General features: G+C 41.9%; 1 protein-coding gene across 4 annotated transcripts in view; it reads right to left on the reverse strand.

The window, feature by feature from the left end:
* The window catches only part of SPIRE1 (spire type actin nucleation factor 1), a 144899-nt gene that overhangs the window by 31030 nt on the left and 87379 nt on the right, over positions 1–26490 (reverse strand). For all 4 annotated transcript variants that reach the window (XM_083187680.1, XM_083187678.1, XM_083187682.1 and 1 more), the window contains exons 4-5: positions 10115–10240; positions 1483–1566 (exon numbers count right to left, since the gene is read on the reverse strand). In XM_083187680.1, coding sequence (XP_083043806.1) covers positions 1483–1566; positions 10115–10240 — 210 coding nt within the window. The remainder of the gene's footprint in view (positions 1–1482; positions 1567–10114; positions 10241–26490) is intronic.

The raw sequence follows: 26490 nt of genomic DNA on the forward strand, positions 1-26490 counted from the left end.
AGCAAAGCCAATGTTATAGATTGCATAAGGAACAGCAGAATATTTATACATGTTGAGAAAAATGTAAAACAAAAATGTTTTCTTCATTTGAGTCACTGACTCTCTGGGTAATGCCTAAGGGTTGGGTTAGATGTGGCTCAGTCTGTCAGGGAACTTTCTCTGCATCATAAGATCATTTCGGTGCTAAGCCTGAGGGTGTCATGTAATGCACCACACCCCTTGTGCACTTTACTTAACGAACAGCATACTAGTTATAATGAGTAGGGAGACTGCTGCTAATTACCTAATCATTCAACACAAATTAACAAATGATTAAAATAAACCTGCACAGAACTGTAATCTTACGCATGTTTCTAAACCAAATACACTATATCTGCTGTGTATTGAAATGGTGATTCTATTAAAACGGTTGTTTCAAGTGGATGGAGTGCTGTGATTTCCATATCTGTATGCTACCATTGCCACGTGCACCCTCCCCATGACCTCTTTCTGTGCCGGACTTTATATGTATATATAATCAGAACAGTGCACAATGAGTGTAATAGTCAACAACACTTTATATAAGGCGCCGATCTAGGATGCAGTTTGGTGGACGATGTCTCCTTTGACTTGTCTCTATTATCATTGCGAGCAAAGCTGTTATATCTTTACCTCGATGTACGTGAGATTTTTATTATATAAGGGCAGCACGGATGGTGTAATGGTTTGCATTACTGCCTCACAGCGCTGAGGTCATGGGTTCAATTCCCACCATGGCCTTAATTGTTTGGAGCTTGTATATTAGCCCTGTGCTTGTGTGGGTTTCCTCCCAGAGAGGCAATAGGTAACTTACAGGATCAACCCTGTAAGTTACCTATTGCCTCTCCGGGAGTAATATTAGATATATTTATATACTCCAAGAGCCAACGTTAGTTAGGGCTAGCGGAGCACTAGGGTTGATCCTCTATGCTCTATATCCCCACATGTAACAAGAATTTCTACTCACAGCCATAGGGGCTGCCAGGAGAAATCTACAGTAAATTCACCTGCTGTGGTCTAAAGTGTGGGAAAAGCTAAAGATTCCAGTACTTTACATCTATAGTTAGCATGCTTTACCTGCAAGTAAAATGCAGAAATAAGAAATTCAAGCGTTCCCCACACAGTAAACATTGCGGGTAATTGGATAGGCTCCTAAAGTCTTCACCTCATGTCGCTGAATTACAGGTGATCAGTTTGTGTTGTTTTTTATGTGCTAAATGTCTGTTAAGAAACAACCAGACAAAAACTAGAAAAATCCACATTGACAAGTAAAGCAGAGGGGTGAGTCTCTTTCAGCCATGGCTTAGCAAATATGAAAGACACATTGCAAAATAAAATGCTGTACTTTAGGCATCTTAATAGAACCAGATCTCCAAATTTCCACTGGCAATGTGAGGAGAGCAAATATTCCATGACTACATTATAAAGCCACAGGAACAGATATATACCACATACAAGTCTTACCCAGTCTGCATTTTTCAGATCATCGAGATCTGTGCCCGATCGGTCCGTAGTGTCCCTATCCATTTGTTGTATCTTCTTTAGACTCTGCACAAAAAAAAACAGAATTTGAATGAACATTATGGCTCAGCAGGGAAAGGTACATTGCAGAAATAAAAAGTGTTCGACACTGTAGGAATGCCCAAATGGCTGCCATCAAATTGTATCCAGATTTTCACTATACAGATACTATCGGGCTATTCAAATCCTAACAATGTGTATGGAGTGCCTGCAAAACAGCCTGACAATGAAAATCTTCATTTCTATTATGGCTTATGAGTGAAGGCTATGGATAGCCAGAAAAGCAATCAATGGTTTAGCCATTAGTGGTGAGTGCTAGGCATGTATGCATCTCCGACACTGGGCTGGAAAGAATAATGTTCTTAAACGTTGGGGCACAGTCATTGATGGTGTAGTAGTGTCCATTGTAGCATCTTCCAAACCCGTGCAGTTCCTCATCTCTGCTTTGGTGCTTCTATTCTGCATTCATTGCTGAAATACAAACCGCACCTATCACAGCAGAGAGTGACACCCCAGGCAAGGAAGAGAAACTGCATTAGTTTTGCACGATGCAGGGTGCTGGAATGAACTAGTGTAGCACTGGTGCTGTGTCATCAATGGAAGAAAAAAACGACAATCAAAGGTTGAAAGCCATCCCTACTGTCTATTCTGATACTATGCATGTGCAGCCATAAGGTCCCTAACGCACTGGTCAATTTTCTCAAGACCGCAGTCCTCATTAGCCTGCGTTAACTTTGCCTATTGCGGAAGAGATCTCGGATATCTGCTGCTTTTGCCATTTGTTGATTTGTCGTTTGAGGATGTAGGTGCCACTTCTTAGTGGGATTAAATAGCAACCTTCTTTATCAATACTGGCAATTTGTCACAATATAGACTTTGGTAGAATATAAGTTTGGCATTCACTCTTTTTAAACAGATAAGTGGATTGAAAAAAAAAAAAAAGTTCTTTTTTTTCTATCCTCCACTTATCTGTATATTCGATTTAATCTCATGGATGAACATATATGAGGGTTAAAGGATATCTGTGAAACATGAGGAACTTAGGTTTTAACTGCATTATTTTTAAATGTTTTTACTAAGGTTTTAACTGCATTCGTTTTTAAATGTTTTTATTAAGGCACTTTAACTGCATTTTTAAATTGTATGTAAAATCAAAACACTGATTTTTTTTTTTAAAGCGCACTTTTAGATCTTTGCTAGTCAATACTTTGTGTATTTATATATAGAACTGCTCTGCCGCCACAAACAATTGCGCTTGTTTATAGATGCATAATCCCCTTATATTCTGCATGACAATAAGAACAACTACTGTGACAGAAACAAAATGAAATCTTTAATTCTATACAACTGCAGGAGACAAAAACATATTTAATTACTTAGGAATCTGTGTACCAAGCCATGAAAAAAAAAAGATAAAATCGATGGATATGAAGAACCAGCCAATCAACTGTGAACTGTGATTTTTCAAACATGGCAATTAGGAGCTGATTGGCATTTACTTTATATACACTTTATCGGCCAGTTGTATCAAGCTTCAAAAAGTGATAACACAGAGTGATAAACAATCAGGTCATCAGCTCCAACACGTCATTTGTCCAATACAGCCTGTAACATGGCAGTTAGGAGCTGATTAGATGGTTGTTTGTCACTCTCCATTTTATCACTTTTTGAAGCTTGATACATCTGGCCCTATATCTCTCCAAGATGCACCCCAAAATTTATGATTTATTTATTAATAAGTATTCAAATTGCACACATCTATTACACATCACTTTACAAAGAATATCTGCCCATTCACATCAGTCCGGAGCCTATATTCCCACATACACACTAGGCTTAACATAGTAACCTAGTAAAATAGTAATTTAGGGTTGAGAAAAGACGAGTTCAACCCATATAACTAGTCTAGTCATTCCTAGGCTAGGTCGTAACTATATAATTCCCATTTTTACCAAGAAATGTAGCCAGTTTTACTTCAAATTAATTTACCGTGCTTGCTGTTACCACATATTCTGGCAAAGAATTCCAGAACTTAATCGCTCTTATGGTGAAAAATCTCATCCTCAATTCGTTACGAAACTTTATTTCCTTAATCCTTAGTGCATGCCCACATGTCCTAAGTAAAGACTTGTTACCAAATAAATCATCTCCCAGCTCGATGTGATTTCCAATCCTGTATTGAACATAGTTCATTTTTGTTGGGCACCAATTAACCTACCAGTCATTTTTTGGAGGTGTGGAAGGAAGCACAGGGAGATTATATGAAATATGTGCTCTATTTGTATCAGGGCTTAGCTGATCTCCTACACTGGATACACAATACCCAGCCTAAGAGTACCCTAGCCAATGGCAAGTCTAATATAATGATATAATGGCCACGCTGCACACACTGCTATATATTGTTTAACTGAGAGATGTCATTTGTGGCTGGATTAACCTGCAAAATGATGTTTCCTGGGTCATCTTAATGGGAGTCCAGCACTCATAACAAGATGACCCAGTGCGGGAGAGCGCACGAGTGATGTAACGACATTGTCTGAGATATAAGTAGCCTGTTGTGCAAGTTGGATCCAGTCAGCAGGAGTGATATGCCGATAGCGGGAGCCAACAAGCAGCCAGCCCAGCAGGAAGACAAAGTCATTGCAGAATGAAGCAAGCATATGCCCAGGCGACTAGTTCTGTTCTCTGGGACATGCTGCACATGGAGAATGGGGGTGCGTGGATGATTCGGCTCAGGTGTCATACTATACAGATGGGGTTTCTTGCAAGGGACAATTTATTATAGGTTTTATTTTTTTGTGGGGTGCTTGAGATTGTTATACCACATGCCCTTTTCTGGACGCGCACCTGTATAGCACGCTGAGGTCCCGGCCAGGTAGATCACAAAAGCTTTTCCGCTCTCAAAGTAGGCTGCGGCCTAGCCACCTCTGCCCTACAGCAGCAGATTTCCTACACTCTTTCTACAGAGATGAGCTTGTTTTGCTTGGACACAGCATAGTCTCATCATGATTTTTGAAGCCAATTGTTTGTTACGCTGACGCACAGAAGCTGGCATTTTCTCTGTACATAAAAGTGTTTTCTCTAGGAAGACAGCTGATCAGGCCCATAGAACAATGTGGCCACTTTCAGTGCATGTCTGCAAAATGTTAATGTCTGAAAGATTTGTCTTCTGTTTTTTTCAGTGGCACGCCAAATTTAATGTGCCAAGACAATCCTACGCAAGTCGACCTGCAAAGGACAAAATCAGTCTTTTATAGATAATTAAATGTCAGCAATAAACAATATCCTTCTCTGTGATCCTTCTTGATGAGAATACATGGAACTTCCACACCGTCTGGGTAAAGTACATCATTAACAACATTTCTTTTTTTTTAGAACCCAGTCTCTGCTGGGGGTGTACAGTACTTCACATGCCTACAGAAAGAAAAAGCATACGGCAGGATGTGCATTGTCTCCATGCATTGTGCGGTTAATCAAAGATTACTTTTGTAATATAAATATAATCTCATGAGCACAGAACAGCAATTCTTAGAATTTTAGGCTATAAGCTAATACTGGCTGCCAACATACCAAAGTTGGAGTTCTAAGGATAATTTCTAGAAAAAAAAAAATAAGCTACTTTGTATCTTAAAAGCACAAATCTTGCATCCAGAATGGCAAAAAGAAAAAAAAAAGGTGTTACCTAGCAACCATTCCAGGGCCTCCTGAGACATGCAAGTGGGCCAGAGAGGTTAAATCATCCTCACAAAAAGCCTGTCTAGGCATCTATGGAATTATTTTCACAACAGAAGCATGAACCCTGGGTCTGGCTAACCCCTGAGAGTGCTCCGTAGGTAAAGGCACTTAGCAATTAAAGAAAATAGTGTTTACCATAGACACCAACCACCAATAATTCTATGTGCTTTGTGTGCCAGACTCACAACTAGCGTTGGGCGTGGGGGGAGGGAGACACCACCAAGTCTGTCTATAACAAAATAAAGGAAGTCTAGGAGGAAGACATCCTGCTTGTTCTTAATACATATGGTAGCTGTGAAACTTCCAAGATGCCACCTCCACACTTGAGGGGCTGGAAAGTGGATATTGTTGGTAGTGTGAGTTTGGGTGGCACTGGATCGAAGCTTTAAATAGGGTGCAGAGAAACTTTTAACCGGCCCTGACAGCCACAAAATACATTGTTTTCCTTATACACAGTCTCGGGTGACAGAATCAGATCATTGATGTTTCATATATGTGGGAAAAGGTTTCATCTTTCACAGGCACTTCTCTTTCATCATCTAAAAGGGCTTCATCCAGTCCCAGATTAAAAAAAGCTAACTGGAGAAAATTAATAGAAATATCCATGTTAGAGAAGCATTTGAAGTACCATGGGACTTATGAGTTTCCCTTGATCCCGAGGGATGGTCTCTTATTTAGGATAGCATCATCAGAGCCTCAATTAACATCGCCATCAAAGAAATGCACATAAAAATACACCAGAGAATATACATTTTGCAGCACTACCCCAAGCCTGTGATGTGTGATACAGAAACTGCACTAGTACATGGACGTTTGTGCACATCTAGTGTGTTCATAGGTATTTGCGCATTGTACAAAAGGTTAGAAATGGTTGACTAGTAATTGGGAGGCTTGCTCATCCACCCATAAGCTGTTGCTAGGTGACAAGCTTCCCGATTATACAAGTCAATCATTTCTAGCCTCTTTTTTTTTCTTAACAATGAAAGAGTGATTTTGATAAAAACATCTTCCACGCTGAACACAAATTTGGCAGTAGAAGTTCCTAAAATGTCACAGGTTATAGGGAGGGATGTAAGAAGCAGAAAAATGTTTTCAAACCTAAAAATTATTTGCCAAAATTTCCAGACGTATCAAGTGCTGAGAAGGGAAACTTTACTAAACTTGTGCCAGATAGGGAATACCATCTTAAGAAGGTGCTGCCTACAGAAGAATATGGGCTAATTTCGGGAAGGAGTCCCTAGAGCAGGGCTGGGCAATAAGCGGGCCTCCAGCTGTTGATGAACTACACACCCCAGCATGCCTTGCATCAGATTCAGCATGGTCAAATAGCAAAACTAAGGCAAGGCATGCTACATTGTGTAGTTCAGGGGTGGCCAACCAATCAGAGGCAAAGAGCCAAAAATATGTTCTGGTAAGAGAAAGAGCCATTACCATTCAAAAATGGGCATGGCTTAGCTCCAGGAAGTCCACGCCCCATTTTTAAATGGGTTGTTGCTTAGCTGGCTCAAGGCCCTGCCCCATTTTTATGGGGCAGGAGGGCTCAGCGTGGCAGATGGCATTACATACATTTACTATAGCCCAAAAGGGCTCAGCGTGGCAGGTGGCATTACATACATTTAATATAGCCCAGGAGGGCTCAGGGAGGCAGGTGGCATTATATACTTGTAATATTGCCCAGGAGGGCTCAGCATGTCAGGTGGAGCGGGAAGCTGAGGCGGAGTGGGAGCCGGATGGAGCAGGAGCACAAGAGTTCAATACGGACATGCTCTGCAGTGACTAAAATGGCACTGGAGACGCTGCCTCCTGGGCGACTGCGCTGGTCACTGCGACCGCAGCCCATCAGAGCTGTGGACGCTGCCTCCTAGGGCGACTGAGCATGCACCGGGTCACCGCGGCCCATCTGCGCTGTGGATGCTGGAGCCGCACATGAGAGAGAAGAGCCGCATGTGGCTCGCGAGCCGCGGGTTAGCCACCACTGGTGTAGTTCATCAACAGCTGGAGGGCCGCTTACTGCCTACCCCTGCCCTAGAGAGTGATCCAAAAGGGATATTTCTCCTGGTTCCAGTCAACACCAAAGGACCATACGCACTAGATCCCCATTGACAAAAAGTCCAGCTAGGTAGACATCGACAAAAAGTCAACATTCTTTTTTAAAACTTTTTCAAGCTTTACGATCCTTGTGGACCACGGTTGAGAATAATAATTTGTGCGGAGTGTGGCGAGCCATGCGAGCTTACACGCTACTCTTATTGGGGGTGCATGTTGACAGATGTGGACATTGACACAAAACATGTTTCAACCTACTGCATGTCAACCTTTTAGTGTCAAGCTATTGACTGTTGACCTAGACAATGTAGACAAGGCCTTGCCAACCTGTGGCTGTCCCAGCATGCATTGCCACAGTTTGCTATTATGGATTGCTAAAACTGTGGCAAAGAATGCTGGGATGTTTAGTTTCTCAACATCTGGAGAGCCACAGGTTGGTCATGCCTGCTTTGAATCTTATAGTAACATGTTGTTTCTTCAAAATCCTTGTGTCTTTAGTAAGAAAATTCAATTGGGGCATCCTGGATGGTAAAACTTAGGCCTGTTGCTTTGAAAGTTTTGAATCCCCAAGTCATCACTGCTGAATTAAGTGTTGTTTTGTTGTCATGTCCAGGTTGTAACTGGTATGGCAAAACATACATGGCTCAGTTGACTCTTGCTCTAATTCCACCCACGTAATTGGAGCAACAGAAATCGGGAGTTCAGGTGCACAGCATGTGGCACGGATCTTATTGCAGATGGGAGATTGGTATATTCACTGTTTACTTTTCTATGAAAATCCCTTTTAACAATACATGTTGTTTGTATCCCTCAAATTGGACATAGAAGTACATTTACTAAACTTCTCAAAATAAAAAAAAAGTGGTGATGATGCCCATAGTAACCATATTCTATAATTTCTTCACTGCGTCCTAGAAAATTAAAGCTATAGGGGGGGTATTCAATCCCGACCGCTATTTGCGACAGGGGTAATTGAAGAGGCAGATCGACAGAATGGGCCCGACTTTAAAAGCAGTTGGCCCCGTTTTGTTGATTTCGGCCATGAATTGTCGGGATCTCGGCTGAATATCGACAATCCATGGCCGTTTATGCAGACACACCCTCTTTTCACCGATCGGCAGGTGGGACATTAAATCACGCCTGGTGATCTGCGGTCAAACCAAAAGAAAAAACGGGCCAGGGTCACGGCTGTCCGGACGGATCAACAGTCGTGACCCGAGATTGAATATCTCCCATGATCTGATTGGTCTGATTATTCTGCTGTTCGTACTGTAACCATAAACTTCACCTGCAGCCTAACCCTAACCATGGCATGTCGAACATGCTAAGTGCTGACATCCTAAATGTTGACATGGCTAAATACATTTTGACAACTGTGGCATTGGTTGCCTTTCACCTAAATTAAATATAAAATGTGTAGTTCCTGTAAAATATACAGTGACAAAAATAGTGGTGCTTACATTCTCCTGCAGTATTCTACAGTATAGCCAGAGTTCATGAGGCATCAAAATCTTTTTAATTGCATTGCACTGTGCTAATTACATATAAACAAGCAGAGTGCCTGCCAACATGTCTCAGATAAAACCAACCAATGATTACATATTCATCTGATCCAAGCCAGTATAAAAGATGGATCACAGAACTACAATCTGCACATTTCTACTGCTCGAGTGAAAGCACAGACAGCATTTGGTCTGGCAGCTGTAGCTGCGCTACATCCTCCTCCTGTGGGTGATGCTCTACAGCACCTGGGAGCTACAGTATGCCTAATCTTGTGCTATAGACATCAAGGGCAATACAGCTGGCACAAGGACTTGCTAGGCAAACACCAGTACACTTTACCAACAGTCAGTACAAATGTATCATTTCACCAAACCAGTGATTTTAGTATTTTCCTGCATAACAATGATTGCTGTCAGAGTATTAGAGCAGTATGGATGGTGTAATGGTTAGCATTACTGCCTCACAGCACTAAATATATACATCCATCAAGCAATTGTTTGGGACATATGTTTAAATTCTGGCTAGAATGAAAAACTTTACTTAGCAAGTTAGGCTGTGCAAGCAAATAAAGTAAATAATGTGTGACTACAGAGTGAAATACATCACAGGAAGATTAAAGCGGTCCTGGGGGGAACTCTGCAGAGGGCAGCAGACTAGCTATCGAAGCTTTTGCTTCGAGCATGCTTACTAGTTAAAATAAACAGATAGAGGGTGTATAAAACCCCAGAAATAAATATAATGGACAGACATAAAGTACCGACCAATCAACTGCCAAGTTACAGGCTGTATTTAAAAATGACAGTAGCGGCAGAGCCGCCCTTATCCAAATTGATGCCCTAGGCAAGATTTTTTTTGGCACCCCCTAGCAGATGATACCACCACCTCCGGGGGTTAAATGGTGAGGGTTGCTTGTTTTTGGCCGGACGGAAGTTATAGCCACATCTGCAGACAGTGCCGGAGGGTCCCAGTGGAAGTGCTTAGGGATTCGGAGGCCGGTAAAGCTGCCGCCCCTAGGCATAGGTTGCCGCCCTAGGTAATTGCCTAGTATGCCTAGGGCCGGCTCTGAGTAGCGGATTGGTTGGTACTTTATCTCACTCCAAGCTTTGATACATATGCCCAACAGTGAGAGAAAGACACTGCCGACATCACAACAATGAAGAATCCTGGTGTGCAGCCTTGCTAATCCAGCCTTGATCACAACAATAGAACTGCTCTACCGCTAGTGATGGCTATGATCAAATAACAGGTACTGTACGAGGAGACCTTCCCGTACCCTATGCTGCTCACTCACCTCTTTTGCACTTTTGATTTTTGTCAGGAACATGTGCAACTCCATGGTTTCTGCGTACAGCGCCCGGCATACTGCCTGGTAGTGATTGGGTGCTTCGGATGGAGTTGGCAGATGAGAGGAACACAGCTGATAAGAGAGAAAACAATGACCCCATTATAATTTATGTATACAAAAATAGGTTTCTTGCATGGGTTTAACTACATACATGTGTGGCCTAATATAGTAAAATAGGCCTGGGTGCCTATACACATCATGATAAAGTCATGCCCAACACAATGCCTTCACCATCCCACCAGGGACGGATACAGGGGGGGGGGGGGGGGCAGTCTGAGAGGCATTGAAGGGGCATATGGGGTGGTCTGATGGTATGTAGTGAAATCAGGGGCATTGAATGTTAATTTAAAAAAAACACATTAACCTTTCAAATACATTTATTTATGGAAGTAACCATGGTCACAAAACAGCTTAACTGCTTTTCAGTATACAGAAAGATATCTTTTGGAAAGGGGGCAGCTGAGTAATGCCCTGGGCGAAAGCATGCCTAACTTCCCTAGGTGACAGGGTTAAATTATTGTTAATCTTACTGCAGAAACAATCATTTTAGAATTACTTTGATTGTGGCCGTTTCATTCTGTAACAAAAGCAGAATATGAGGCAATAAAATTATGTAACGACTACTCAAGTTCTTAAGATTTTTCAGAATGAACCAAATCGTCTTCAATGGAACTGTAAACTCTAAGAGAGATTAGTTTATTTCATCAACTTTCCTGAGTTCAGGGATCAATCCCACTAGTTCCGTTCACTTTCAGATCATGAAGTAACTGTGCTTGGCAGGTAGAAAATTAACAGCAGAACTAACTTCACTGGGGCGCAGAGATCAAACAGAATTCTAGTTATGCTTGGCCACGCTCAATCATTCAGTGCGAAACAGTATAAATAAATGCTACTGTGGGGTTCAGGGGTATCAAGCGCCCCATACGAAAATGTGTGAAGAAGATATGTAAGCATACAAAGCTGAACACTGTGACCATTTTCCCAGGGGTCAAGGAGGAAAGAAAATAATTAACTAGCGTATAAATTACAAGACTTGCTCATTACAGATTCATACTTTACATGTACACCATAAACCAGAACATAACAGAGCGTATGTTCCTATGTGATTGGTTGTGAGGAATGGAATGCATCCTCGTGAAACAAATCATGTGATACTTAACATTCGTTCAATCAAGCTAAAGTTGTCAGTTTCCCAGCACAAATATAATCTTTACAATTTCTCATGGTGACTATGGATGAAACGGACAAAGCGATTCTGACAACATACGTATTTTAGGATATAAAGGAAATAAAGAAGACTTCTTTGGAGAACTCTTAACAAAACAATGAATACATTGAAACACCTTTTACTAGTTCTAGATAAATGTAGCCTTTAAGAGTTATTCAGAAACGAGAGGAGAGACTATAACATATTTGAAAGAACTTGATACAATTATGTAAGGGAAGGATTCCCTAGGTGAAGAGTAGTAAAACAGGATTATGCAAGCTAAAAAGCAATTCATAGAAAATAAATTGAAACATAAACGATCCCTTAGGGAGCCATGGGTTAAGAATGTATCTTGAGCCCAATCAATCAATCAATTGCATATACCTGCATTATTGATTACTTCAGAAGCGAACTCTATGCATATGCTCTTGAACATATGAGTGACATATCCACAGTGAGAAATGAAGAATATAAACTGATCTGATCTCATCAAAAAGTGATAGAATGTGGAACAAAAAATGGATCTCAAATTATTGTCCCAAACCTAAAGAAATAAAAATTAACATTACTGAGAGATTATTATCAGGTACAACAAGGAGTCTGATGTATCGGCAAAAGACCAGACATGTTTTGGTATCTCTAATGGTCCATAGCAAGAATACTAATTATATCCAAGTGGTAACTGTCAGTCATTTGAAAACAGCTTCAGTGATACATGCATTTATGTTGTTACTGCATGCAATAAAAACACAGTGTTGTTAAATACCTCAAGCAGACACGTGTAAGGATCTAGTGATACACCTCCGGTCTTTATCTATTCTGGGAAAGTGAATCCAGTTTTTTCCATATGATAATACTCTCTGTCATCGAAGGACGTCGTCATAGCGTCAAAAAGTTTTTAAAAAAAAAACCTCTACATACACCTTCCAAAGCTCAGAATCTCGAGTCTATTACCCCTGAGGAAGTCGTACAGCGACAAAACGCGTTGGGTCTCGACTCACCAGAAATTTTTGTATCACCAATGTACCATTAGTTCTGTTAATAATGTCTGACATCGATTATGCCATCTATGTTTTAATAAAATTATTTTACGAATTGTAAGAATCCGTACCCACTGTTGAATAACACACAAAGGTGGAGGTACTTATATAGCGCTCTCTATATCTATTTCTTGTGCACATATCCATTGATGTTGTCCTCCACTAACAGGGAGGTCTTATAGAGTAGCTGCTGACAATAGCGCAAACGAAGGTCTTTCTCCCACACACATATATATATATATATATATATATGTATATGTATATGTATATATATATATATATATATATATATATATATATATATATTTATTTTGTGTATGTAGACAACATATTGCAGACACATACTATAATAAATCACACATTATATGCTCATATTAACCCCTTCCCGACATTTGACGTACATTTATGTCATGGTCGGGATGTACTTCCCGACGCATGGCATAAATGTACGTCATGCATTTAAAGTGTCACCGCGTCTATAGACGCGGTGACAGAGGGGAGATGGCTGCTGTCCCCGACAGCAGACATCTTCCCTCATTACCCAGGGGGGGCAGCGATGCCCCCTCCCATCTGCGATCGCTGCGATTGGCTGTTCAAATGTGAACAGCCAATTGCAGCGTTTTCTGTGTACCGGCGAATAACGGCGCTCGGTAACACAGGGATCGGTGGTGATTGGTGCTGTTAAGTACAGCACCAATCACCACCGGGTGTAAAGGGGTCACTGGTGGTCACCCCACCTCACCCCACCTGCCCCCAAGGCTGTGATTGGTCCGTCGGTCCGACGGACCAATCACAGCCATTACACCTCAGAGAAAATAACGGAGACAGCCCTGCAGCCGCCATTCCGGTCAGGAACAGCGTGCAGAGCGGTCTCCGTGCCCATCTGTCCTCTTATACTGACCTGATCAGCGTTGGTGGTGTGGTGGCATCCGTGCTGCCTGCTGCTGGTGCTTCCTGGTTGTTGGTGCTTCCTGGTTGTTGTGCTGCTGCTGCTGCAGCGTCATTGTGTCATATAATTTTGTCTCTGCTGCCCCCCTTTTGTGCTGACCAGTATAAATTAACTGATCAGCAACTTTTTGGGGGTGCAGGTTTTTTTTATATTTATACCATGTCAGGTTGCACCAAAAGTTGTGCACCTGCTGCCCCTCACTGCTAATCAGTGTCGCATCACTGATCAGCAATTTTTTTAATTTTTTTTAGGGATCAAATTCCTGTTGCCTTTGGGCGCTGATCAGTGACGGACGTTACTGACCAACATCTGTGCTCAATTTTTGGCGCAGGAGCATTTTTTTTTCTTTTAACCCCTTCAAGGTAGTACCAAAAGCTGCCTTGAAGCTGCTGCACTACATACACACTACATACCCCCCGTGTTGAAATAAAGTTTGTACCCCCCCTACACTATACACGTGTTGAAACACTACACTTACACAAACACAAAAATAATAAAAATGTCCCAATCATCCCAAAGACTGTTTTCAGCGGAGGAGGCATATGCCCTTATTGCCTCTGACACTAACACAGCCAGTGATGTAAGCGATGAATTTGCATTCGTCTTAAGCTCCTCTTCCTCCTCTAGTGATGAGGGACCCCCTCAAAGACGCCCCCGTAGAGCAGCTGAGACCCCCCCCCCCAAATGATTGATCCCGTATGGACCCCACCACCAGACAATTTTGAGCCCCAGGTTCCTGAGTTTTTGGCCAACCCAGGAATCCAATTTGATACTACAGGCCTCAAAGAAATTGACCTTTTCAAAGTCTTTTTCTCTGATGATTTTATAAATTTAATGGTGGACCAAAGTAATTTATATGCCCAGCAGTTTATTGCCCAAAACCCCACGTCATCATTTGCTAGGTGGACCCCTGTAGATATAGTAGAGATGATGACGTTTTGGGGTCTGGTGTTACATATGGGCATAGTTAAAAAGCCAGAAATTAGGCAATATTGGAGTACAGATGTTCTGTACAGCACCCCACTTCATCGTATGGCCATGACCCGGACTCGTTTTGAGACGATCCTTAAATTTTTGCATTACAACGATAATGCACAGTGCCCACCCGGAGATGATCCCACCTTTGACCGGCTATTCAAAGTCAGGCCGGTCATTGATCATTTCAGCGAATCCCCGAAAAATTCATTTGTGTAGACGAGTCACTTATACATTTTAAAGGAAGGGTTAAATTCCGCCAGTACCTTCCCAATAAGAGGGCAAGGTATGGCATAAAAATGTATAAGCTGTGCGAAAGTACCTCAGGGTACACCCACAGGTTTAGGGTATATGAAGGGAAGGACACAAGAATTGAACCGCCAGAATGCCCCCCCTCCCTCGTAGGTGTTAGTGGAAAGATTGTCTGGGATTTAGTGCACCCCTTCCTGGATAAGGGTTATCACCTCTATGTGGATAACTTTTACACCAGCATCCCCCTGTTTAAGGCCCTTGGTTCAAAAGGTACAGCAGCTTGCGGTACTGTGCGCAAGAACCAAAGAGGCCTCCCAAAAACGCACGTTGCCCAATTACTGAGAAAGGGTGAAAGCAGGGCACAATCCACCGAAAATATGTTGTTGGTCAAATATAAGGACAAGAGGGATGTCCTTATACTGACAACAATTCACGGAGACAGTACCACCTCCGTCCCTGTACGAGGTACCAGTACCCACACCTCAAAACCTATTTGTATCCTAGATTACAATAAGTACATGGGCGGAGTGGATATTTCAGATCAGGTACTGAAGCCGTACAGTGCCCTACGGAAAACAAAAATATGGTATAAGAAGCTGGCCGTGTATATCATCCAGATGGCACTGTATAACGCTTACGTACTATTCCGTTCTACCAGCCAGACGGGGACATTTATGCACTTTCAAGAGGAAGTCATAAAGGGCCTAATATTTGGGAACCAGCAGGAAGAGGGCCCCAGTACTTCTAGTACTGGCCCCCGTATTGTATCAGGGCAGCATTTTCCTAACGAAATCCCCTCCACTGGAAAAAAGGGCAGGACACAAAAAAGGTGCAAAGTTTGCTATAAAAAGGGAATAAGAAAGCAAACTATTTTCCACTGTGAAACTTGCCCCGACAAACCCGGCCTATGTATGAAGAAGTGTTTTAAAATATACCACACATCTATGGATTATTAGGTTCATCATTTCACCGTGCTTCGGGGGTCTTGCAAATGCGACATAGCACCCACCATTCATTCCACCAGAATCTGTGCTGCAAAATCCAAATATCACTCCTTCCCTTCTGAGTCCTGCCATGCACCCAAATGGTATTTTTTGGTCACATATGAGGCATTGCCGTACTCGGGAGAAATTGCGGCACAGATTTTGGGGTGCTTTGTCTCCTTCATTCCTTGTGAAAATGAAAAATTTTGAGCCAGAACTGCATTTTTGTGTAAAAAAATGTAATTTTTCATTTTCACAGCCCAGTTGTACCAAAATTGGTGAAACCCCTGGGGGTTTGAAATGTACACTATACCCCTAGATGAATTCCCTGAGGGGTGTAGTTTGCAAAATGGGGTCACTTGTGGGGGGGGTTCCACTGTATTGGTGCTTCGGGGCTCTTGCTAATGCGACATAGCACCCACCATTCATTCCACCAGAATCTGTGCTGCAAAATCCAAATATCACTCCTTCCCTTCTGAGTCCTGCCATGCACCCAAATGGTATTTTTTGGTCACATATGAGGCATTGCCGTACTCGGGAAAAATTGCGGCACAGATTTTGGGGTGGTTTGTCTCCTTCATTCCTTGTGAAAATGAAAAATCTTGAGCCAGAACTGCATTTTTGTGTAAAAAAATGTAATTTTTTATTTTCACAGCCCAGTTGTACCAAAATTGGTGAAACCCCTGGGGGTTTGAAATGTACACTATACCCCTAGATGAATTCCCTGAGTGGTGTAGTTTGCAAAATGGGGTCACTTGTGGGGGAGGTTCCTAACTTTTAGCATCTTATGGTGCCTAAAAACCTACATGGTGCCTAAAACATAATCTCATAAAAAGGAGGCTCCAAAATCAAGTAGGTGCTCCTTCTATTATGAAGCCTGTGGTTTGGTCAACGTGCACACTAGGGCCACATATAGGATATTTATGAAAACAAAAGAATTGGGGGAATCAATTTTTAGTCACATTTCTCTAGTAAAATCTACTGTGTTCCTTAGAAAAATGTATTAAAATTGAAAATCTGCTAAAAAAATGAAATTTTGAAATTTCACCTACACTTTGTTTTAATTCCTGTGAAACACCTAAAGGGTTAACAAACTTCCAAAATGCTGTTTTGAATACTGTGAGGGGTGCAGTTTTTGAAATGGCATCATTTATGGGGGTGTCTCACATACAAGTCCCTCAAAGTCACATCAGAACTGAACTGGTCCCTAAAAAAATCAGTGTTTGAAATTTTCTTGAAAATTTGAGAATTTGCTATTCATATTTTAAGCCTCCTAGTGTCCAAAAAAATTAAAAGGAGGTTGAAATAATGATGGCAACATAAAGTAGACATATGGTCTTTGTTAGTTATTAACTATTTTGAGTGGTATGATTATTTGTCTCACAAGCAGAAAATGTAACATTTTGCAAATTGCAAAATTTTCAATTTTTTTACGACATTTTGGTATTTTTCACAAATAAACACAGACTGTATCGACCAAAATTTACCACTAACTTAAAGTACAATGTGTCACGAGAAAACAAACTCAAAATCACTGGGATAAGTAAAAGCAATAAAAAGTTATCCCCACATAAAGTGATACATGTCAGATTTGAAAAAAAGGGCTCTGTCAGGAAGGCAAAAACAGGCTGCAGCGGTAAGGGGTTAAACTGGTTAGGATAATGATGGCAACCTTTATCCTCATGTGACCCAAAAAATTGTGATCTAAACAATAAGTAGTAGTTTGGTCATCTCAACAGGTACCAACAGCAGATCGAGAAGTGAATAAAAACAGGTACCCAAGGGGTATATTTTCTAAAGCACAGACATCTATTTTAATTTATGTTGTGTTAGTAAATATACTCTAGTCCATTGGATCCCAAACTGTGTGCCAGGGGTACCTTGGGATGGTGAACCAGGATCAATTCATATTTTTCTAACAGGCAAAACCAGTGCTGGTGGCTGCCAATCATAACATATGTGGACAAACAGAAGCAAATCATGTCCCTTGCCAAATAACAGGATTTGCTCCTGTTTATTCACATAGGTTATGATTGGCAACCACCAGCAACCCCAGTAGGACAACAGTGTAATTTCTATTGTATGCTTCTTAACCACCAATCAAGCGTGAGCCAATATATTTGCAGGTTATCAAAAACAATATACATAATCTGTACTAAGGAGGTGATTCTGGTTGGTTTGTAAAAACAAACTCCTTCTTTAAGGACCAAACCCATATGCACTGCAGGTGGGGCTGATGTACCATGTGCACAGAGAGTTAGATTTGGGCGAGTTATTTTGTTTCTGTGCAGGGTAAATACTGGATGCTTTATTTTTACACTGAAATTTAGATTTCAGTTTGAACAGACCCCACCCAAATGTAACTCTCTGCACATGTTACATCTGCCCTATCTGCAGTGCACACAGTTTTGTCCATTAAAGAAGGAGATTGCTTTTACAAACCAACCACAATCACCGCCTAAATGTAAAAGAATACACTTAAAAATGGACATTCTGATAAGGCTCAGTAACAAAAAAATTCTCATCTGTCAATGTCATCTCACGTTTTTCTTCTACCTTTAAACCAAAAAAGAGCCGTACCATGCAAATAAGAGAACTAATGACAAAATAAATATGTAAAAAAGTATATTAAAATTGTTACATTTAAAGAGGAAAAATATGCAAAGTTATAATACAATATTAATTTAAATATTAAAATATTTCTGCATTGGACTATACCCATGTATATTTTCAACTTGTGTAATTTGAAAGCTAAGAATACAGCATGTCCCGTCAGAACACAAAGTGCACAGGCAGTGTACACACTGGAGATGACTAGTTATAATATCACTGGACACGCCTAGGTTAGAGGAAGGACTGAAGCCGAGGGTTCCAGTACGACTCGTGATTCCATTTAACCAGCAACACAGATGATCCCGACCTTGTGATCTCGCTCATTAAAGATCTCCTTTCTCTCCTGTGAGAACTCACTTTTTCTTTCTTGCTTCAGTGGATGAGAAAGTGGGTCACAAAATGACTAATTTTCCCCCAGACAGTTTCAGACAAGCCAAAAAAGTAATTTAAGGGAGGAAATCCTATCTTGCTCTAGCAATAGCATCTTTGTGTGCTTGTTTATGCATTAAACCAATTAACTCATGGGTGTTCTTGATAGTGATCATTTTAACAGAACGAGACACAGAGCATCCCTGTGTAACACATTTTATCAGCAGCACTTGATCCGCTTTGTGCTAAACGTTAAATTGACAGACACAATAAACCAATTACAGAAAACAAATACTGAGAAAGTTTCCATTCCCTTTTATTTGTCAGGGCAATAAAACACCCAAAACACAGGAATATTATAATTACATTGCTCTTTGTTTCCTAAATTATAACACAACTAACTTCTTTACATTTGGAATGTATAAACCAACATTTACACAGGGCACACTAAAGTGTCCAATATCCCAACATGTTGTAATCATAGTTATGTGGCCAAATAAAAAATAGATATACTGTAGAGAAGTCTGTTACGGGTCATGCAGCCATACCGGCCAATGTAAGTAGGTAAATAATGGCATAGTGTAATACAAATTAGGTTTTCAATAGAGGTAAGGGTACCCCCACCCCCCAGTTCCAATCCAATTACAGAAAGGTGATAAATGATTCACCAATGGAGTTGGAGCTTATTAGGCTATAAACATGGTGGAGGGATCACCTGTTGCTATATCTTGGTATACACACACAAACACACACCCACACACACACAACAGTGAGAACCACATCCAAATGTATCTAACAACATATCCTTTGCATCACTCAATGTTCCCGCTCCTATGCGAGGCGGTCAGGCTTCATGTGCTGCACATAAAACGTGACGATCTCGCTAGCATCTTGTACTATGCAAATGAAGGATGGATCATGATCTTTCTGTCCTTCTTTAGAATCGCTCTAGTGTGTAATCTGGGCTGACGGGCATTGCTACACTGTATATCCAGGTTTACAGTTTTATTTGATGTATAGGTAATGGTATTTGCAGTACTAAATAAACCTGTATTACTACTTTGTCTGTTAATCTGCACATCTGTTTATATAGCCACAATACAACACATTGATAGCTTGTCAGTTTGCACTTGAGTCTCCCTCCGGCTATTCACAGTGATTAAAGTTAGCCTAATTGTTAATCCTGAAAAAGAAAATCTTGTCCTCACAAGGTGTCATCTTCATAAAACACAAAAAGAAATGACATATTTGCTTATTACATGTATTTTAGCATGTCTAACATAGCAGAGATCAGCTATGTGGTTATTTGTCTATTATTATTCAATAACTGGGAAGCACAAACTAAATGGCCTCCAGGCAAGTCACTGAGTCTCAGCTGGATACACAGTAACGTGCAGACATGTAAATGGAAGGAATGTGTCACCTGAGTAAGGTAAGAGTTGCTGTACTATTGAGACAAGGTTTACAGTACGCTGGGTTCTTCGCTTTTTGTCAATAAGCCACAAACTACTAATGCAGGGTGGCCAAACCGGTCCTTGAGATCTACCAACGGTCCACATTTTCCAAATTACCTAGCTGGTGCACAGCTGTAGTCATTGGTGTAAGTTCATCCTAGTTGCCCGGAGGCAAGATACATGTTGGTGCCCCCCTCCCCATGCCAGATTTTACCCTGACTTACTATTATGAATAAATACACACACACAGACCCACACACTCCCCTCCGTGCCCCACAGCACTGCTCCTCCTCTGCACTCCCTCCCTACCTCCAGCACGATCTGCTCCACTGTTCCATTATCTGCTCCCCAGCACTGCTTATCTGTCACCCTCCTGCACCACAGCTCTGATCCTCAGTTGTCATCCCCATAGCCCCCAACGCACTTCACCCCCCCGCACCAGACAACAACATTACGTCTAAACCTCATCTCAGGGGCTGCTACTTACAATTAATTGCAGTCAGCGGCCAGCCAACATTACGTCTAAACCCTTTATTTTAGGGGCTGCTACTTACAATTAATTGCAGTGCCCTCTTGTCAGGAGCTCAACAGCAGCAACCAGGTGCAGACTTTTTCCTGGGTAGGTGGGTGGGCGGCCTTCCAGCGGCAGAGTCCATTATTCAGCGGGCGGGATAATTTGATGGTTGATTTGGTTCCTCCCCACCCTTGGTTCCCCCCTCTAAATCCACCACCATGCATAGTTAATGAGTGGGGACCCGCTCATTCAATATGCACTGCACAGAGTTCCCGTTCATTAGATATGCACTAGTGGCAACCAGTGTTCCCTCTAAGCTGTGCACACGTGCGCGCGCACACAACTCGATAAGCGTGCGCACAGACATTACAACAGAGCGCACAAAGCAGCAGTGGTCCCTTTTTGCAGTTGTGGACTCAATGTGTGTTTCAACCAATAACTACATTGTGTGCTGTGATTTGAATGTTTAAATGTTTATTATCATTTTGAAGTAAAGTTAACACAAATGCTGAACGTCATTTTCCAGTTATATATAAAAGTGACGCACAAAAATTTAAATTTCATTCCAAAGTTGCACAGCCAAAGGGCGGGATTCGCTAAAATCCGCAGCCCTCTTCGCCGGCCACCGCATTTCTAATGACCGCATATTCTCTAAAATATGCGGTCATTAACGCAAGGGACAGCTCTTGCGGTAAGAGCTGTCCCTTGCGATGCGGCGCCGTTGCTGGACTTCCGGGTCTATGACATTAGAGAATACAGAAATGCGGTAAAAACCCCGATAACGGGGTTTTTACCGCATTTCTGTAATAGAGAATCTCGCCCAAAATCTTTTGCCGCCCACAGCCTTCGTAAATTTAGAGGGAACATTGGTGGCAACCCACTTCGGCAGCAGTGAGAAAGGAGGCCAGGAGACCCTGCATATGGGTTGGGATCATTTGGTCTATTGCATTATGGTCGAAAGTCATTAGGTCGAATCCATTAGGTCGACATGCTAAAAGGTCGACATGACTCTAGGTCGACATGGGAAAAGGTCGACATGATTCTAGGTCGAAAGGTCATTAGTTCGACAGGTCATTAGTTCGACAAGGTCATTAGTTCGTCATTGTCTATGTCGAAATTCACAAGGTCGACATGGGGTTTTTCACTGTTTTTTTACCTGAATGTCAACACAGTCGACATGGACACAGTTTAAAGTGCACTGCATCCCCTCGCATCGCTCGCTGCGCTCGCCATGCGTCGGGCACGGTGCCTCGCTACGCTCGGCACACTATTTTATTCTCCCACCACGCCCTAGTGGATGGTAGGGCATGAAATACCGCCTGTCGGCACATGTTGGCTCAAAAAACAGTGAAAAACTCCATGTCGACCTTGTGAATGTCGACATAGACAATGTCGAACTAATGACCTTGTCGAACTAATGACCTGTCGAACTAATGACCTGTCGAACTACAATCATGTCGACCTTTTACCATGTCGACCTAGAGTCATGTCGACCTTTTAGCATGTCGACCTAATGGATTCGACCTAATGACTGTCGACCATAATGCAGTAGACCAAATGACCGCATCCCCTGCATATATAATGAGCGGGGACCCGGCTCCGTGTAAATTGAATAAACAGGTCCCGGCAGACAATGAAACATCGGGAGGCAGTGCCCCCTTTAAGGCTAGCGCTCGGCGCAGATGACTCCATTGCCTCCGGGAGTTCCGCCACATTTTCAAACCTGCTGCATTCATTCATATGACAGATCCACAAGTGGCCTGGAAAACCTGAACTGTTGGTAGATCTTAAGGACAGGTTTGGCCAGCCCTATACTAAAGGCAAAGTCTTCATAATATTAAAATGATCACTAAACAAAGTACAAATTACATTGCATAAAAGATCTATTAGTCTATGTACTGTATCCATTTCAGAAAAAAATGTATGGTTTCCACAGAATACAAACCCATTAACCTTGCATGTCATGGCACATATTCAAACGCACACACCACACAAAAACACACACTTAAAACTTAATCTTAAAACTGAAGGGAAAAAACTAAATACTTTTGCAGCTAATCCTAAGGTACCACAAATGGCAAACAATTTGCAAGCAGGAATTTGTTCTGGTCCTTGCCAGTGTAAATCTGTATAAAGCACAATTAATTATTGCCTCATGTTATATCAGAAAATATAAACACATCACCTAGGGCAGGGGTGGGCAATTATTTCAGCAGGGGGGCCACTTAACACTCCCAGTAAATATCTGAGGGCCGTAAACAAAATCTCTTGTAGTTAGAAGCCCGACCAAATGACGGTGTCCCTACCTTCAATCTCTGTCATTACAGCTCCCTCTATCCAAACTGATTTCTGTACAAGAATATACAAAACCCATCGCAAAAAATGATGTAATATTTTTATAAAAAATACTTTTCTTAAAACTTTTCAAAATAAATCCGTTGGGCGTCCCCATGCGAACGCAGGCGCGTCGAAGCTTGCTCGAGGCGGGCAAGTGACATCACATGACATTAGCTGCCCGCCCTAAATTTGGCCATATCGGAGGCATAGAAATAAACTGTCCTGACTTATTTGCGATGGATATAAACACATTAGATGGTTAGTGACCATCAAATTATTTTTCGCCCGTTCGGCCGTATGTGATTGGGTGTAAGCGTACACATTTTTGTAGGAAAATAAGTTAAGGACCTGTGGTCGGGGCAGAAGTGGGTGCATGGGTAATGGGGCACATAATAATGGGGACCCTGTAGCAGCCAGTCAGTCAAAAGCACTGCAGACACTGGCATGCAAGCAAATGGTATGACCAAATTGTACTAAATCCTTCAGTGCGCTGTACCCCACAAAACTGACTGGCACCCCCTTGTTCTCCACTGGCACATGTTACTGTCCTTGAAGAAAATAAAGGTAGGGATGTCTCATTTTTTTTTCAGTTCAGTTTGTTTGTAAAGTTTATTAGGTAAGATAAGTAGTATAAAATAAAGACACCTGGATGTTTACATTTTGTTATCCCATTTATGAAGTGTAACACTGCTTAGATCTATACGGTACGACATCTAAAAATGAAAAGCTGTTAATTGAGCTTTGTAGTGAAAACTCACTATGTTCCTATTAGCAAAATGAGGGCACAAGGTTGAGCGTTCTCTGCTAGAAGGCTTCAGAATAGGTAGATTTGCCAATGGTGTCGACATAATCTTCTCTTAAGCTTTGTGTGTACAATAGCTGGCGGAAGCAAACGTTTGCAGGGCTCTCCTCCCCTGTGTGCTTTTTGCTAGCAAATCTCTAAGGAATGTTAATGGTTTTTTTTCTCATTATGTAACAAGAGACAGGGTAAAAGTCACTGTTCTAGTACTTAGGTAGTGTTCACATAGGTGAGATTATGTCAGCCTGTACTCCAATACTACTGCAGGAAAGCCGGTCATTAGTGCCCAAATAATGTATTTTATATAAAATTACATATATTTATTTATTAAGTTTCTTATATAGCGCACACATATTCCGCATCGCTTTACAGAGAGTATTTGAACTTTCACATCAGTCCCTGCACCAGTGGAGCTTACAATCTATATTCCCCATCACATGTACACGCACACACAGACTTTCTAGGGTAATTTTGTTAGGAGCCTAGTACCTAGAGGAAACCTACACAAGTATGGGTTGAATATACAAACTTCGCACAGTTAGAGCCATGGTGGGAATCAAACCCATGACCTCAGCGTTGTGGTGCAGTAATGCTAACCATTAGACCATCCGTACATCCCCATATGTACAATATACAAGTGAGGCAGGTTTGACAGAACCAATCTTAGTAGTAAGTCATTAGTAGGACCGCTGGCACTGCTGCCCTCAGTAATTATATATATCTCTCACCACAAAGGTTCTGCAGTACCTACAGTACCAATACATTAAGGGCAGGATGTATTAAAATACATCGCTGCCCGCCCACCGCGATGCCAGCACACATGTACTAACATATGCGGCTGGCATCGCGGTGCGGTGACGGAGACCCCCCGCGATACCTGTACTGTGGTGTGCGGGGGGTCTCTGTCACCTTCCTGCGGCCTGGCTCTCCCCTCACGCCGGGGACAGCTAAGCAGGCTGTCCCCGGTGCCTGCTCCTCCACCCTGCAGCCGGAAGGATGTCCGGCTGCTTCACTAGGGGAAGGAGGGGTTTACCTTTCGGGGTCCAGCAGGACCTTTCAGGAAGGTAAGCCAGAGGGGGGTCGGCAAGGTGGCGGGTTTGCGTCGGAGGCGGCGGGCGGCGAAAAGAAGCCCATAGGCTTCTATAGGGTATCGCCACCCAAAGGTGGCGATACCCTTCAATGCGGTATCGGTGCGGACGGGTTTTGATACATAGGAAAATGCGGTAAAACCGGGGTTTTACCGCATTTTCAGTTTAATACATCTCGCCCTAATTAGCAAAAAAAAAAACAAATATGGAATGGCAGTACATGACAATTTAGGACAAGTATGTGGTAAGTAAGGAGAGTTGCATTAGGCGACATGATACTGAAGCATTTTTTTGGATGGAAGACATATGCATATTCAAAGAAATGCATTTGAGGAGAAAGGGCCCTACTCGTGCCAGCTTACAGTGTAAATGGAAATGAGTGAAAAATGGATACTTATTCCAGTGTGCTCTGCTGATGCAGCTATGGTTATGTAACCCTGTACTTGTCCTATTTTGTATTCAACTGTAAGTTACTGTTTTGCGTATTCGTTTATGTTTTCTGTAATTGGGCGCGGTGGATCCCTTGTGGCGCCATAGAAATAAAAGGATAATAATAATGATGATGATGATGAGTCCATGTCCAGGATTATGTAAGTCACCTGGCCCTTACTGCTTTAATGACCACTACATAATGTTGGCTCATCACATCATTCCTCATTTATCTTTCCTGTGATTGAGGAGAATGATCCCCATGTGAAGTTGTCCATTATTATGATGATGATGATGATGATGATGATGTTGTCCGTACTTCAAATTAACCAGAAGCATCTGCTGGTGCATCACATTCACAGATTTCAAATTGCCAAAGAGAAAACTTGATGTAGAGGGAAGACCATTTATATTTCCCTTCCATAACTATAGGTCTCATTCATGCATTATAGGGCTATCGGTAATGGCAAAATAGGTGCAGTGAATAGCATGCGTTCAGTAAGTTGCGCATTTGCTGCCAATGCATTGGATTCTGCCATTTTGTAACCTTACAGAAAAGAAGAGTGGAAATATTCGCTCTCTTTACCCGCAGCGCTGCTGCACTCAGGGATACGTATTTATTAACAGTTTCTTACAACAGCTTCATACATAGTCATCATTGCAGCTCCCAGTTGAAAAACAATTGTAAAACAAATCTGTACAATCTGCAGCTTTTACAAACTAGGAATAGATTCTGTATAAAGAGATAACATGATATAAATAGATTGCTCTTACATGGAAGTATTCGTACTGTGTGCTTTATTCCGATTAATCGCAGTGATGCACCGCCAAGGAATTTGTGCAGTGCTCTGCCACTGCCCATCAGTATCACACACACACACACACACACACACACACACCTCGTTCTTCCAAGCTACAAGTGGGGAAATACTGGGGAGACTGGCATTCTCACTAGGCGTAACGAAGCACATACAGTACAATAATATATGAAACATGGTCATTATATAAAAGCCAAAACAACTGGTAAACCTATGTGAATATTGGTACACATGAAAAGGGTGCAAGATGATTCGCCGACAGTCTGGATCTTGGTGGTTATAATGTAGACTACTAAATTCCGACCTGATTAACTACCAGACCCCAGTTTCGCAAGGGGCTTTTTTGTGTCCCCCTCCCCCACTAGTAAACCGGCATCCGGGATCCGGGATCCGTCTATATATTTTCTGCCGGGATCCCAACTGTCGAAGACTGAACCCTATGAAACCGTTAACTGGAACTAAACCAGATTCTGTCATATTTCTTGAGTAGGTCAT

Source organism: Crinia signifera, chromosome 5 (genome assembly GCF_055691185.1).
Source record: "Crinia signifera chromosome 5, ASM5569118v1, whole genome shotgun sequence".
NCBI classification, from domain to species: domain Eukaryota; kingdom Metazoa; phylum Chordata; class Amphibia; order Anura; family Myobatrachidae; genus Crinia; species Crinia signifera.